Source organism: Eutrigla gurnardus, assembly GCF_963514095.1.
Source record: "Eutrigla gurnardus genome assembly, chromosome: 13".
Classification (NCBI taxonomy): domain Eukaryota; kingdom Metazoa; phylum Chordata; class Actinopteri; order Perciformes; family Triglidae; genus Eutrigla; species Eutrigla gurnardus.
In genome coordinates, this window is record NC_139936.1 from 4318384 (window position 1) to 4334427 (window position 16044).

At 46.3% G+C, this 16044-nt stretch overlaps 3 protein-coding genes across 4 annotated transcripts in view; all 3 read left to right on the plus strand.

The window, feature by feature from the left end:
* Positions 1–6688, plus strand: part of pdlim2 (PDZ and LIM domain 2 (mystique)) — a 33897-nt gene extending 27209 nt beyond the window's left edge. Inside the window, exons 7-10 of the mRNA XM_084025809.1 lie at positions 640–758; positions 4018–4166; positions 4797–4908; positions 5351–6688. Of these exons, the coding sequence (XP_083881935.1) occupies positions 640–758; positions 4018–4166; positions 4797–4908; positions 5351–5543 (573 nt within the window). The 3' untranslated portion in view covers positions 5544–6688. The remainder of the gene's footprint in view (positions 1–639; positions 759–4017; positions 4167–4796; positions 4909–5350) is intronic.
* The window catches only part of LOC311023766 (AP2-associated protein kinase 1-like), a 166665-nt gene that overhangs the window by 22578 nt on the left and 128043 nt on the right, over positions 1–16044 (plus strand). The window lies entirely within an intron of this gene.
* adgra2 (adhesion G protein-coupled receptor A2) overlaps positions 11344–16044 on the plus strand; it is a 37416-nt gene continuing 32715 nt past the window's right edge. Inside the window, exons 1-2 of one of the 2 annotated variants that reach the window (XM_084025005.1) lie at positions 11344–11756; positions 11870–12361. In XM_084025005.1, coding sequence (XP_083881131.1) covers positions 12060–12361 — 302 coding nt within the window. In that variant the 5' untranslated portion in view covers positions 11344–11756; positions 11870–12059. Of the gene's footprint in view, positions 12362–16044 lie in introns of both variants that reach the window. The other variant, XM_084025004.1, reaches the window with a different exon arrangement.

The following is a 16044-nucleotide window of genomic DNA, read 5'->3' on the forward strand; positions in this document are numbered from 1 at the left end:
CCGTGCAGGAATGTTGGGCGTGACTCATGCAGCAGAAACTCGCAGAGCGCCGGGCATCAAACACAATCAACCAATGACGAAGTGCTTTTGTTCATTCTTCTCCAGGTTTCAGTCAAATCAGTGGAGTTTGTCTCTCTCTGGAGTGGCAGTCCATAACATTTTCATCTATTTTATTGCCTTTTTAAGTTTAATCTATCAAAGAGTGAGTTAAAACAATGGTGATTGATCATGTGACCCATTAATGCTTTGCCCAGAACTAGGATCTCCGTGTCTGTGGTGACATTCCCACGCAAAATTCAAAATAAGTGACGCTTTTTTACGTCAGGTGGAGCTACTCGGAGTGTATGCTGCGTTTACTTGTAATCGGAAATCGGTAACTTCCAACTGCTGAGTCAGGCTCCCTCTAGTCTAAAGTGTTTGACCTGTCCAGCCAGGTACAGAAAAAGAAACAACAAAACGAATGGGAGGAAGTATTTGAAGGCATCACACAGATACTGTTGGGTGAGGGAGATGAGTCCCAGAGGCTCGCCTGCAGTTCCATCTGCTGCCAGAGAGGCCGCTAGAAGCATCTCAAATCTTTAAGCTGTGCCTTCCAGGCTCGTTCTCACCACCTTGTCCTGTTGTCTCTTCCCTCCACAGGAGTTCTCCCCTTCAGACTACAGAAATAACTCCGTGTCCAGCAGAACCCCGACCCCACCGGGACGCTACTCCCCCCAAAGCCCCATCGACCGGGACGTACCAATGTCTCCTCGCCGCAGGTAATCGCCAAAGAAAACTGTGGAAAACACCATAGTTTACTATTAAAGTGCAGTCTTTTACTTGCATCCTGCACTGAAATATGAAAGACAGTATAGTCTTGGAGTTCTCACCAGATATATAGGAGCTGTTTGTAGAAACACTAAACTTTATTTACATGCTTGAATATGAACAACCAGATGTTTTTAAGATAAACATGCAGAACTTTCTATATTTCACTCTTCAGTGATTTCAAGTGGAATCAGCCAAAGCTTCCACATATAAACAGTAGCAGGATCCAACAAGACTGTACAGGCAGTCAGTGAGCGCCATCTATAGGCCAGTAGGGGTTACACAAACAGATTAAATTTCCTGAAGGAAAAAAGGTTCAACTGTATGGAAATGTTTTGTATTCAGGCTCCCAGTTGTTTAATGGAAGTCAGTAATCTGGTTTAATGGTTTCTGCAACATCTGACACCGTTCATGTTCACCAGAAGTCTTATTTTAAGTAATAAGTCATTTTTATTTCAGGGATATTGTGTTGGATTATGTGAGGATATTACACACCTGGGAGGAAATATTCAGAATGAATCAGGTAGCAAACATTCCCTTCTGTGAAGTTGCCTTCCCATGCAGACTTTTGAAAAGGAATAATTGCAAGTGAAAGTGCAAACAGACGGCCGAGTCCGTCCAAACAACACGTTGACTTAGTGCTCGGCCGTTAGTCGGCTTGTGAATCGGCCGGTGCGTGGCAGCTGACTGTCAGAGCCTTCAGGCCGTTTGCAGCTGCTGTGACTCGACGGCTACACGTGAACTCCCGGCCTTCAGGGGGCAGGAAACACTGAATGACCGCCACCTGCACCGCTGTTTGCTTTCTTCCTCTGATGAGGTGATGCAGCCGTAATTTGACCCGGATCACGGCGTGCAGGTGCTGCCCTCTGAATATTGTTTTTGGAGGATTCTATTACACTCGATGTTTTGTTTTTTTCCTCAGCAGAAATCATCTTTTAGACTTCCTGTAATGGAGAGCCCCAACTAGTGATATGACGCGTCAGCAACTGCAGTCATAATCCAAACACCCCCAAAAAGTCAGATCTGACTCCCTCCCCCTGATTGGCCCCCCAAAGTCTGGAGCCCCCGGCCTGCACACAAAGCCTCTCCCTGCTCCTCCCCAGCCAATCACAGCCTCTGACACCCCGTTTAGCCACCCCTTCATGTCGCCTGTCCAATGAGCTTCAGCCCAGAGGCACACCTTTAACTCGGGCTCTTGTTTTTCTGTCCGGTCTGGTTTAGAAAGAGATGTGTGTTCGGCATCTCCTATTGTTTTTTAGTTTTTTTTCTCCCGTATGTTTCTGGAGAGAATAGTTGAGCTCCCTTTCTTTTGTTCCCTCCTTTCTTTCTGTGAGGTGAGTCTTGTCATTTTTAAAGGTTTTGGATTTCTTTCGTCAGGAAGTTGCACTTTGAGATTTAGAGAAATGTGCTCGTGGTTCTGATATGTGAGATGTTTTGACTAGGCGCCCGTGCTGTGACTAGATCTTTATCATTGCACCGCTGTGCCAAGTCTGGGTATGGAAACTGGCAACACCATGATGAACATTTAAAGGCACAAACGTCAGGAGACATGCAGATAATGGTGAAATCGGTGTGCACTCTCACCCACACGTCTGTTTGTTTGTTTTCCTCCCGTTTGACCTCCACTTTCCGTTTGCTTTAGTCAAAGCACTTTTAAAAAAGAGGAAAATGGGAAAAGGCTTTCTGAGGGAGGAGCTGCTGAGCATGTGGAGAAGTTGGAGGGGTTTTTTTCTTTACTTCTCCACGTCTGTTTTCAATTTGAGCCATGTTCAGTGATTTTGGAGGAGAGGGGAAAAAAGGGGTCTGAGCGTTTGCCCCAGTCACATATTTGTTGTCTTGTCTGTTTGCCATCTCCTGTTTCAGCCATGTTCGTTTAGCGGGGAGCCTGAAGCTGAGATAATGTCTGCAGGAACAACACGAGTACACAGCTTGAAGCTGATAAACTCCCTGTGAACATGTGAGATGTTGTCAGTGTGAACATATGGAACATGTGTTCTTCTGTGCACACGTTTCAGTGTTCATCATTCTTCTAACCCCTCAACGTAGAAACTTTAAATCAAAACCTTCAGCTTATTATCACTTATTTCTCATTCATACCTTTTTAAAGAGAGATCTATCTCGATGTGATTCTTCCCTGGTTAAATAAAGGTAACATTTAAATAAATAAAATACTAGGAAATATTCAAGATTCCCAGGATGTGATGTTCATTTAAGTTCCATTCAAACGACTTTTCACCTTTTTTTAAATCGCATCATAAACATGAAACAAAAAGTCAACCAGGAGGTTTTTATTCTGGTTTAACGGCTCAATGTTCTCGACCGGCCAAGTCTGTCACCTGACCTTCATCCAACTCGGCATGTGTTTCACAGACTGAATAGCTTTATTATTATTTCAGCTTCAGTGTGCAGGAGTCCAGAGCGAACGCATCTTGATTGGTTTTCTAATTTAACTCAGAGTGCAGCGATGCTAGAAGGTCTCCACGGTGGAGGTTTGGGGGGTTCCTCGCCGTCTCCACAGCGCAGGTGTCCTTCAGAGAGTCAATATTTGGGCAGATGTGTTTGCATGTGACGACAGCTAGGTGACGGGTTGAGTCGACTGCGTCTGACTGACGAGTCGGCTACAGGTGGAATGCATCCAACCACACCTGGCCCGGCGAGTCTCACCCGCCAACCGGTTCCAACTGACAGCAAACACTCACCAGCTCCCTCCCAGCACACACAGGAACATACTTTGAGTTTCTGAGTGAATCATCCGTCAGACCAGATTTGAGTCTCTTCAGCAGGCTGTTCATATATAATACTTTTCCAGCACATCAGGGGTAAAGCATTCTTTCCTTATATACCCGAAGGTGAAAGCTTCCCCTCCTTTATGCTACATAACTTCCCTTCTTATGTCCCGTTTGGAGGCTGTTTTGTGAGTTAGAACAGGGCCTCTAGTAAGGGGATATGACGGCGTCCTGTTGAGGGAACGATGTGCGATTGGAAACACTGTTTGGCCTCCTGCCTGTGGTGTGCAATCTAGACTTAATGCTCCAAGGTCAAAGCCTCAAAGCCAGCTGCTGCCCCTTTCCTTCATTTCCTCTCAGTCAAAGCAGACTCGCGGGTATTTCTTTATTTTTTATTTTTTTATAAATGTACATTTTTCTGCTGAACTCATCACCCAGACGTCACCGTTATGACTTACAGCCAACGGTTTTTTCCCTTCCGCAGCAGTTCGAGCTCTGACTTTGCCATGCAGAGGTTCGACAGGGACTCGGAGGTGTACAAGATGATTCAGGAGAATAGGGAGTCCCGCACGGCGCCTCGTCAGTCCAACACCTTCAAAATGCTGCAGGAGGTCCTGGAGGCCGACGAGAAAGGTTCGAAGCACTCTCAGCATTACACACAAATGGAAGAATACAGCACACATATCCACACGCATATTCTACTGTGAGTTAAAGTCATCCGTCAAAACGAGCGATAAAGTTATCTGACTCATGATAAGCAAATAGAGAGAGTCTTTGGCAGGATTGCATACTTTTTTATTTTTATTTGGATGGATAGTTAATCTCAATAACCCTTCTGCGAGGTCTGTTCTCAGGGTTCAGCTATTCAGTCAAATGCAGCATGAATTCTGTTGTTTTTCTGGCACCTCTCCACTTTAAAATGGGTTAAAAGTCACCGCCGTGTAGCCGTCACCTGAGCAGGATGGAGGGGAAATCTTTGTATCATGGAATGCATCCGTCCTACTCTCACCCCTCCGCTCTGGACGGACGGCGGGGCGAATGAATCCAGAGAGCCATAACATTCTTTCGTGGCGTGATAATGACCGATGTGTGGAAGCCCGTTTCATCGAGCGTGGCCCACGAGGTGACGAGCACAAACGAGCGGCGGTGAGGCGATGAGGCGGTGAGCGGAGAGGCAGGCCTGTCACAACATCCCAGTGATGTTCTTCTGTCTGTGTGTGTGTGTGTGTCTGTGTGTGTGTGTGTGTGTGTGTCTGTGTGTAGAAGCAGCGCTGAGGTTTCCAGGGAAACTATCGCCCAGCGTCCCCCAACCGGGCACGGCAGTGGGAGGAGTCAAAAAAACCCACGTGTGTGAGAAATGCGGCAGCAGCATTATGTAAGTTACCTGCAGTCTCACGTTTACCGGCCTGACCTTTTGACCCTACAGAATATGTATTATTGATACGGCTAGAGTTGTATTTTATTATTTTTATTTTGTTAGGATTTGCATCTCATCGCTGAATGAACCGGATAGAAGTTCATATTTGACTGTGTTTAAAATTAAGTTTATTACTGAGTTACCGAATCTGCCATTGGAGCTGTTTTCTTGTCTGTCCATCCGGTCCATTCTGGTGGACGTGATGTCACAGGAACGCCCAAATTTGGCGCAAACGTGTACTTGAACTCAAGAATGAACTGATTTAGATTGGGGACAATTTAATGCAGATATCTAATAGGATAAAATGACGAAGTGATGACATTTTGGAGAGAGATAAAACATTTTTTAGATTTTAATGTATCAGGATGTAATGTTGAAATATCGTCACCTCTCTCCGCAGCACGCTGGCCGTGCGCATCGCCGACGACCGTTTCCGCCACGCGGAGTGCTACACGTGCACAGACTGCGGCCTCAACCTCCGGATGAGGGGTCACTTTTGCGTCGGAGACGTGATGTACTGTGAGAAGCACGCCAAACAGAGGTACCAAGGCCCGGGCGGCTCCCCCAACGCCATCGTGTCCCCACGCCAATGAGTCCGCCGCCCGGCCCTGGGCGTGGAGCGCCGCTCGCCCCCGCCGACGCTCCGCACCACCTGACTCACTTATAGACCTTGGGATGGGGGGGGGTTGAACGAAATGGCATGTGGATGTTCTTTTCTGATCACATTTAACCAACTTTTGCAATATTATCATTCACTTTCTTGCCTTTCTTATAATGGATGAGAATTGGGGCTTTGTTTTGTTTTGTCTTTTGTTCATATGGCCTCCCCCGGCCTCTTTAGGTTATTCTTAGCTCTAATGATGCACAGCTGCCATGGACTCAAGCCACAATCACATTTATACGAAGGCCAGATCTACAGAACACCAGCGTTTAAAAGCCAACAGGACCGAATAATCACGACTCTCCTCCCGACACCAAGGGACCAGTCTCACCGTGTGTGTGTGTGTGTGTGTGTGTGTGTGTGTGTGTGTGTGTGTGTGTGTGTGTGTGTGTGTGTGTGTGTGTGTGTGTGTGTGTGTGTGTGTGTGTGTGTGTGTGTGTGTGTGTGTGTGTGTGTGTGTGTGTGTGTGTGTGTGTGTGTGTGTGTGTGTGTGTGAGACTGTGTGTGTGTGTGTGTGTGTGTGTGTGAGACTGTGTGTGTGAGACTGTGTGTGTGAGACTGTGTGTGTGTGTGAGACTGTGTGTGTGTGTGTGTGAGACTGTGTGTGTGTGTGTGTGTGAGACTGTGTGTGTGTGTGTGTGTGTGTGTGTGGTCTTTAGATGCAGAGGAGTTTGTGAGTTTTGCGCTAGAGTCAGGCCAAAAGCCCTTGAGTTGTTTTTTTTCTATATTTCTTTTGTAAGCAGAATTTCTAACTAGAAACAAGGAAAAAACACACATTTTGACTTGTTTTGCTGTTTTTTTGTTTCTTATGAGGGACTTTAGATCAATTCAATATAGAAATATTTTTGATGTTTTTGTGATTGAACTGTATTCTATAATATAGACCATTTATAAATATATATATAAAAAATGCATAATGTATGCACAGGACATTAAGTGTGAAAAGAATTGATGATGATGATGATGATGATGATGATGATGATGATGATGATGCTCCACCTGTCCAGCTACAGCAGTACTCAGAGATACACTTTAATGTTCGCATTTCATGTGGCACTTAATAAAATCGCACAATCGAAAAGCTTCTTCACTGACGATCTTGTGTTGGAATAAGAATGTCTTCACACATGACTTTTCGGTGATCTTCTGTCTTTTATAAACCTCACATTGGACACGGAGACGTCTCACAGTTAGTTGGCTGGGTTATAAATATTTAACAGTTCTTAAGTTGAACAGACCTTTTGTCGCATCTTGGCAGTGAAACCCAGGTGTAACTAAATCCATTAATGACTCCCCTCCACAGATGTGTCTCGGGGCTCTGCAGTCATTATCAGTGTTATTAGTTACAGCTGTGCTGTTGCTGCCGCGACAATGGGTCCCATTTACAAAGCACCGGGATAAATCATTCACCGTCTGTCTGACTGTCGTGAGATATGACTTCATCGTAAAAACGTACAAATGAATAGCTGTGATGTGAAACCAACCACTGGTGGAGCAGAGGTACGCCGATGACCTCGGCTTCACCCGCTCATTTCCATGCAACGAGGAGGAGGAGCCAACAGCTGCGTGATGGTGAGGCTCGGGAAGTGAATCCCACGGGAGCGGCTGTTTGGTCTGTGATGGAGGGCCACAGATGAAAACCAAAGACGACGACTCCCGGGTTTGGCCCCGCCACGTTTAGGAAGGTATGTACTGAGAAAATGACTGATTTTAAAAGGATGTGTCCACTGAAATGCATGTAAGGAAAATACTACATAACTGAGGATGTCATCTGACTCTGGTTTGCACTGAATTTGTCAAATTGATTTGATTTTTTAAAATATAATACATGTAGTGTCAAAATAAAATTCCACTTCAGGGACTTTAGATCAAAATATGATCTTATTGCATGATGTCATGCATTCTATCCATCGATGGGTAATATCAAGCTTTCAGCTTCCCTTACATTGAATTTTAGACCATGTTGCATTTGTACATTAATAACTTTATTTATATAGCACCGTTCATTAAATACTGTGGTAAATCTCGACAGGTTTCCCAGCTAACTGCAAAACTTTAATTTAATTTCATTAACATGCCACTATTAGAGGTTTCCATGCCATCTAAACCAGTTAACTGAATTAAGAGTAGGTGCAGTATCCCGATTCCTCCACCAGATGGAGACAGAGGCGCATAGACCGTGCTGGAGGGACCAGAGTGCAAAACGTTACACACGTTGGAATCGATTTTAAAATGATTTTTTTTTTTTTTTTTTTTTTTTTAAGTAACGTTAGAAGCATTGATGTGCCGACCAAAACAACTTTCAAAGCTATGACGTCATTTAAAAAAATAAAATAAAACAGGTTTTAGAGCTGACGAATTGAATATTTGATGTGCTTAACACTGGGAAACACGCAGATGACTGCTGGGTAAAGTTTCCAGCATTAATCAGCCGGGTGTGGTGACCCCGCCCTGTTCGGAGGAAGACAGGTTTGTCCAGGAGGGTGTCGACCACGTGACCGTCGGTGTGCAGTTAGACAGCATGTTGGCAAGGTGAGTTGTTACCTGGATTGTCTCCTCAATGGAGAATGTGATGCTGAAGGAAACAAACCGCAGTCAAAGTGTTCTGTCAGGACTTTTCTTCGCGTTCAACCAGAATCAGAACGTTTTAAATGATATTCATGTCATTCCCTCTGCTGACAAAAGGGGGCAGCATTGCTACGGTTTAAACGTTCCTGGACTTCGGAAAGGCTGGACAATGTGGAGACACTTCTTCATGGGACAGTACGGACAAAACTGTGATGAGTCAGGATTTAAGTTTTTTTTGTACAAATATGAAGTCAACAACTTATATATGCATTTATTTTAGTTTGCATTCATGTGTTGCACATTGGGTGAATCCTTTAAATATGGATTGCAAATGATTATATCTGTGCTTTGAATGTATAAATACTGTAATGTAGAGTGTTTTCCTTTAAACCAGAGGTGGGAAGTAACAAGGTACAAATACTTAATTAATGTACTTATGTAGAATTTTCAGGTTTACTTGAGTATTTATTGATTTAGACGTTTTACTCAGCATTATAAAACAAATATCTGTACTTTCATCTTCCTTTCAAAACAGGCTTGTTAGTTTTAATACATTTAAGAGGAATTGTCGATTATTTTTTTAATTATTATTATTAATATGACTGAGATTCAGATAACCCTGCAAAAATAACCAGCCAGTATGTCTTTTTTAGTTATACTTTATTCTTTGAGTACAGTAGAGAGCCTTTACTTTTCCCTTTTACTTGTTGCATCAGTCTTTTTTTTTAACACAACTATCTGCTGCGTCGTCTAAGGACAGAAGGTGTCGGATGTTGTACAGACTGTAAAGCCCCGAGGCTAATTTGTGATCTGACATATCGGGTTGTATTAATAAAACTGACTACAAACATGTCGTCACGGAGAGCTCATGCTACAATATGTATCCTGGATTAAATGTTACTGCCATTAGTGTTACCACTACTGCTGCTGATAATACGTCTTTATGATCAACAGAGGTATTTAGAGCTGGGAAATATGGCACCACATTATGATTTGATAACCCCATAAACTGTGGAAGCAGTGGGTTTAATGTCTCCATAAATCCTTAATTGGAAACATTCGTTCAGTGGGGGGGGGGGGGACTACAAGACTGACAGGGGGCGGGGCCTCTGTGTGCTGCTGGTCACACCACTAGATGTCACGGGCTCATCAGGAAAAGATGGTGATTCTTTTTGTTTATCCACCGGCAGAAACACGAGCTCCTCAATCAGCGGTTCACTCTGTCTGGTTCACGTCTCCAGTGTGTTTTTTATGGAGGTTTCTGCTCCGACGTGTGATTGGGAGGACAACCGGAACAGGCCCGGGAGGAACCATCTCACGTATAGTCTTTCATACCCCCCCCCCCCCCCCCCCCTAAAAACAAAAAGCTTGTGTAACTTCCTCTAAAATCTCCCTGAAGACATTCTCTCTACTTTTTCAGTCTCTCCGCGTTCCACCTTTCCTTCCCGACGTTTCTCCAATTCCCCACCTGGAATGGAGTCCAGATGTGGAACAAGGGAGAAGGAGAGATTGCCTGCTTGGCTATAAGGAGAGAGTGGTGGGGGGGGGGGGGGGGGGGGGTGCAATAGAGAGAAAATGTTGGAACGACATTAAAGTTTGTCTGGATGCCATTAAGTACAATTTGATGTAATGTGCAGTTCGGGACGTGACATTTTAAATGGAAACTGTGCTCTCCAGATGAGATTTGGGCCTCGTGGAGTTGGATCGAGGGGGGGGGGGGGGGGTGTTGTACTTGAAGCCTTATTTAACAGCTCGGATAAACAGTCCTCTGTTTCGTTGCTGAGCAGGCGCCCGTCCACTCCTTGTGCTTTCTTTTCAATAATCACGCTGGCTTTCTGAGGTGTACAGTATCATATACAGGAATAACAAACCCGGGGTCCGCCGGGGTCAGAGCACAGTGCACCATTATTCCTGCTCGCATGGCTGAGGTGCCTGCAGTTTGGATATGTCGGTGAACACATGTCAAGGCCAATTGCATAAAGTCCCTTTTCAATCCCCCTCCCCACCGGTTCACCTTTTTCTATTTTGAAATGCTCTCCAGATTTGAATCTCCGCAGCCTCCATCCTCACCGGGGCCTCTCGTATATCAAAAAGTATTTTTAAAACAGAAATCCATGGAGTCTGGTATTTTTTTGGGAACTTTCCATCGAACAGGCGAAAAAATGTGGAAAGAGAGACGTTTAGGACGTTTATATGATCCTCTGGTTTTTGGACTGCGATGGAAATGTCAAATATATACTTTTCAACAAAGGAGTATTTCACAGTAGTTCTACGTTATATTATTCCTACTTTGACTACTGATACATGCATGTTGGCATGCTCGTTTGTCATTTCTCCTCCAACTGCTCTCCACATAAACTTGCAGTATGTTTTATAGGTGGCTTGTTGTTGCCATGAAAACAACAGCTTCTGGGCTGTGAAAGCACGACACCATAACTCGCATCATAAACAAACCATCTGCAGCGTGGTCAACACTGACAGCTCGGTCTCATTTCCATTCTCCGGACCCAACTGTGTTGTGTGCCTCCGCAAACTCTTTTCTGCAGCGACTCCATAGAAAACTAGCATTTAGTATTGACTTCCCCTCTTTCCCTGCTGATTGAATGGAAAGGCCTTTGATGCTGCCGAATCACACAATGCACAAGAGAGCGCCAGCATGCATTCATGACTTTGGTTTGCTCTGCCAACGCAGCCGCGTATTGAAAATAAGACCTTCCTGTCTTCTGAGACGGCCAATCCAAATCAAAAAGGCAGCAAAACGGCCTTTGAAATGTGGATTTAATATCACAAACTCTTATTGTTTCATCAAAAATCACATGGTCTTTGCTCCATAATGTTTTCCCTTTATGACATCATAGAGTTTTTGCAGTGCACACAGGATTTAAGCCACTGCCAGCCTTGATTACACTTCTTAATTCTCCTACAAAATATGAGATGGAACTTATTTTTAAGGACTAATTATAGTTATAAATTAACTGAGATTTGGAGCTGCATGAATAGCCTTTTTGCAGCATGTTAATAAGCTTATCAAATAGGCCAATTATGATGCATAAAGCAGCCTGCTGGACTGTGATGAAGTGTGATGAAGATGTGTGAAGCGACACATGTGGAAACCTCCTCCCTCTGAGGGGTCCGGCGGCGCTAGGACCGCGGGGAGCGGAGCGCAGACGCAGACGGGACGGGCGCACTTGGGGTAGTAACTAAGTGAGTTTGAGTGTGACAGAGGCAAGCAGGCAAAACCGCTAGATTTTGGGGGAATTACACAGGAGCCCGATCAACACCAGCTCACGTCTCGTCCCCAACTAAACCCGGGTTTATATGAATTATAACGTGCGCTCGAGAGAGAGAGAAGTCCACGCCGAGAGCTCCGGGAATCAGGGGGAACCACCGAGGAGAACTCTTTAAAAAGCAGCGAGACAAGAAAAAGTTTGAGGATATACTTTTTTTCCCTTCATTTCTTTACTTCTTCATATAGATGGTCTGGATGGGACTCGTCGTGAATCTCACCAAACCTCTGGATTAAGTGAGTGGCGGCCAGGCTGGCGGGGCACTCCCAAAGTGATGAGAATGTCTCGAGGTAATTAACGCAACTCTTCTTTTTTTAATCAGAACACTGCGTGTGTCTATAGGAGTTTGAAGACGTCTGGATTGACTCACACGTCCCCCCCTCTTTTTGAACTGAATCTACAGTTTGGAGCGGAGGGAGTTGTGTGCGCGCCCGGGCTGCCATGACATAACGGGACATATTTCTGAAATGACCGGATGACGCGTGTCCATTGTTGAGCGGAGGATCTCCCGAGTTAAACCATTCATTCAAGACCTCAGTCAAGACCCCCCTCCTCCCATACACACTCAGACGGCTTCATGGTGGAGATATGGGATGACTGGAGGCGGGGGTGCAGCTGAGGTGAGACCCAGCCGAAGGACAATGTGTGCGCCCGGCGTTGGCATCCCTCCGCTGCCGGGGCGCCTGGTACTGATGCTGCTCCTGCTGTCCGCCTCCGAGCCGCGGCTCTCGCAGGCTTGTCCCGGGCTGCTCGCCGCCACCAGCGGCTGCAGCTGCACGGACGAGCGCTCCAAGCCGCACGGCGTCCAGGCGCTGGGGAGACGGGTCAGCTGCAGCAAAGAGGAGCTGAGTGAGCCCCCGGAGGCCGGCGTGCTGCCCAACAGGACCGTCACCCTGTGAGTTTACCGCGCCGATGCTGCTCTATCACTGTGTTCTGACGGTTTGTGGCCTGTGACGTGACTGCAGGCTGTGGTGAGGTCACATGGTGACCTTATGGTGTCATGATATTATAAGAATAGTTTTTCCATAGTGTGACCTATAAATGGAGGAGTGTTTCCGGGTGGATGTTTTAGTTTTGATGCAAAAAAGGGTCTAGCTGCAGTTCTGGGATCAGGGACCCACACAGCCGTGACTCCCACGACCCGGCGTCGTAACAGTATGGAGGACTCGCTGCGGTAATAAGTCTTGTTAGGTCAGAAGTTTACATCTTGATCTGGTTTAAGCCCGTAGTGGAGGTTCCAGCGTCGCCTCGCTCTCTGCGAAGCATTAAGAAGATCAGCGAGAGGGCAGGCCGACTGTAGGCCATCATACGAGCCCTGCCTCCTCTGACACAACCCTGTCACTTTAAATTTGACTCCCAGCCAGCCAGCCAGCCAGGCAGCTTCAGCTCTCCCACCACCTCTCCCACCACCTCCTCCACCCTGGTGCACATGGCCCAGCTGACTTGGCCTTGCAAAACGTAGAATAAACAGAAACACTTTTTATATCAGACTCCACTTTTACTGGTGGGTTGGCTCCTGCTTTTATAACTGTAACACCCTGTCTCACCATCACCTTCTGGTGAGGAAAGAAAACACCAAAAATATGGACAGCAATGATGTGATATTTTTAATTACAGCTCCGTGCTTGGACATAGGCTTTGAAAGACGCCGCGTTTTGGGCCAAAACACACTATCTTTGGATGATGGATGGACAATCTATCAGCGACACATTTTTTAGGGGGAGTGTTGGTGTTTTTGTTCACTTTCTTCACAGCTGCTCAGACGACTCGTTGCTCGTTTCCCACAGTTTGTTACTGTCTCCGTGTTCATGACCCAGCGGGAGGAACGCTGTAGCTGCTGCACATGGGCACAGTTTAAAAAAAAACAAAAAAAAACATGTTCAACCGGCCCCACTGCAGCGAGCATATGAGGTAAAGTAAGGGATTTATGCCCCAGGAGAGCTAAAGCCAGCCAGCAGTCCATTTATAGGCCCTTATGTTTCTTGCTTAATAAAGGCAGAATAAACATCTGGGGAACACATTGCTGGAAACCATGAGGGGGAAAAAAGAGGCCAGGGTGGCAGTGGTCGAGGTGATTGAAGATAATCTTCCATCCCTGCGTCTACTAATTTTGGTCGAGTTGTTTTCGTACAAATGCTTCGCATTCTGATACGTTTTTTTTGTTTTTTTTATGAGGTTGCATATGAGGAGTGAACGATTCCTCCCCCTGAGCCGCCATTTTACCTTTTTTTTGTTTTTTTGTTAAACCTCTTCCCGGGAATTCTTGGTGTCTGGAAAGTTAATTTTCCTGAAAGTTTCTGGAGAAGTTCCTTAAAGCGTCCATCGCTCCCGTCCATGCTCACGACATTAGCTCCAGATGTGGAATGTGTTGATGTTCGTGTTATTCCTGACATTCCTCTAAGCCGCTCAGAGACCGCGGACAGTATCCCAGGTGCAGCAGGGGCGAGCTACACCGCCACCCCCCCACCCCACCCCGACACCACCTCGGTCCCCTCCCCGGGTCGGACATCCCGGAGGCTCAGCCCTCTCCTGGGGCAAGCCTGGAGGAATGCTCTCCTCCATGCTGAGCAGGCGAAGGGCTGGAGGACACCAGGCCCGGGGCTTCCGGGGCCGGCTGCTACGTGTAATGCACAACAGCTGGCCCCTGTGAACATTCCAGCTGAGGCCCCTCAGCCTCATGGGAAATCCCAACAGGGATTTGTTTATTAAAACTATTAGTTGGCTGTTTGTTGTTTCTGCCAGCCCTAAAGGAGCAACCAGTCGCCCTGATATTATCACCTCCTCCCTCTGGCCCGTCCAAGCCTCTGCGTGCTGCATGTTTGATTACATTACCCAGATTATAGACTGCACCGTTGCTATAAACTCACACTTAATCGCGAGTTTAACGACGCATCACGCTATCCTCCGCCTTCGTCTTGTCCCACTTTCCCTCTCTTTTTCTTTATCTCCAGCTCCCCCCGTTTTCCTCTCCCCTTTTTCCCACCCCCTTCTATCATGAGTTCATCCACACGCAGTAACTCTCAACCTAAATATTTAGTCGTCTTGGTAGGAAACTGCCATGTCCAAACTCCTTCCAGATGTGAGCCTGCGCAGGCTCGCGTTTAGGCCTAATTATGCACGGCTGCAAAAAAAGGAGCTGGATCGCTGAGGAGAGGAAGAGGAGCGGAAGGGTAGAAAGGGGGGGGGGGGGAGGGGGGGCAGATAAGAGTGGGAAAGAGGAAAAAGTGCCGATTTTGTGGAAGGGGGGCAACGGCGGAAGCTGAAATGAGGCTGAAGTGAACCACGGAGAGGAGAAGAAGTGGGAAGAGGGAACCGAGAGGGGAACAAAGAGCAGAGAGAGAGAGAGAGAGAGGGAGGATGGAGGAGGGAGAGGAGAAGCTTGGCAGGCGGTTCAGAGGGATCTGCCCCTGGAGACTGAAAACTCCCCAGCCCCTGACTAACAGATCCTCGACACCGGGGTGAGAGGGAGGAGGAGGCCGTGTAGCGGCATACCTCCACATCCAAAGCATCACTCTATTATTATTATTATTATTAATCTTTTCTGTGTGAAATAGGAACTTCTTGTTATTTTGGTGGGGGGGGGGCACATATATTAAACACATTCAGCCTATAGCCTCCAAACATACAGAGCAACCATTCATTTAGTGTTGTGTGGAGGCAGCTGAGTTTAATGGAGAGCAGTGTTTGGTTGTCATCGACGTCTCTCTGGGTGCCAGTCTGAATGAGTGGGCACAGATGCTCGTGGGGTGTGTGTGTGTGTGTGTGTGTGTGTGTGTGTGTGTGTGTGTGTGTGTGTGTGTGTGCGTGTGTGTGTGTGTGTGTGTGTGTGTGTGTGTGTGTGTTAGGGTGGGGTGTCCTTGGCCCTGATGCCCCCCTCACCCAAGACAGCTGCAGTGCTAGACAGTTGCTCCCTTGCGCGGTAGCACATGATCCCCCAGCATGGTGAAGTCGTTTGGCCGGCAGTCAGCGGTTCGAGATAAAAATATTCCAACGAGGACAGGAATATTTTTATCAGCAAGGGTTACACTGCTGTAAATGAACATGTCGTAAAGAAAGAGGACAAGTGCCAGTTTATAGTAGCGGAGGATGTTACTGAACGAGCTACTAAAACTTATATACGCTTATTTGCTTTCTTGCCTGGATTCAGATGAGAAGATTGATACCACTATTGTCATCTCACTCTGATCTCACTCTGATCTCACTCTCATCTTACTGTCATCTCACTCTCATCTCACTGTCATCTCACTCTGATATCACTCTCATCTCTCTCTCTCATCTCACTCATCTCTCATCTCTCTCTCATCTCACTCATCTCTCATCTCACTCTCATCTCACGCTTATCTCACTCTCATTTTTCTCATCTCACTCTTATCTCACTCTTATCTCACTCTCACCTCACTCTCATCTCTCTCATCTCACTCTCATCTCACGCTTATCTCACTCTCATCTCACTCTCATTTTTTCTCATCTTACTCTTATCCCACTCTCATCTCACTCTTATCCCACTCTCATCCCACTCTCATCTCACTCTTATCTCACTCTTATCCCACTCTCATCCCACTCTCATCTCACTCTTAT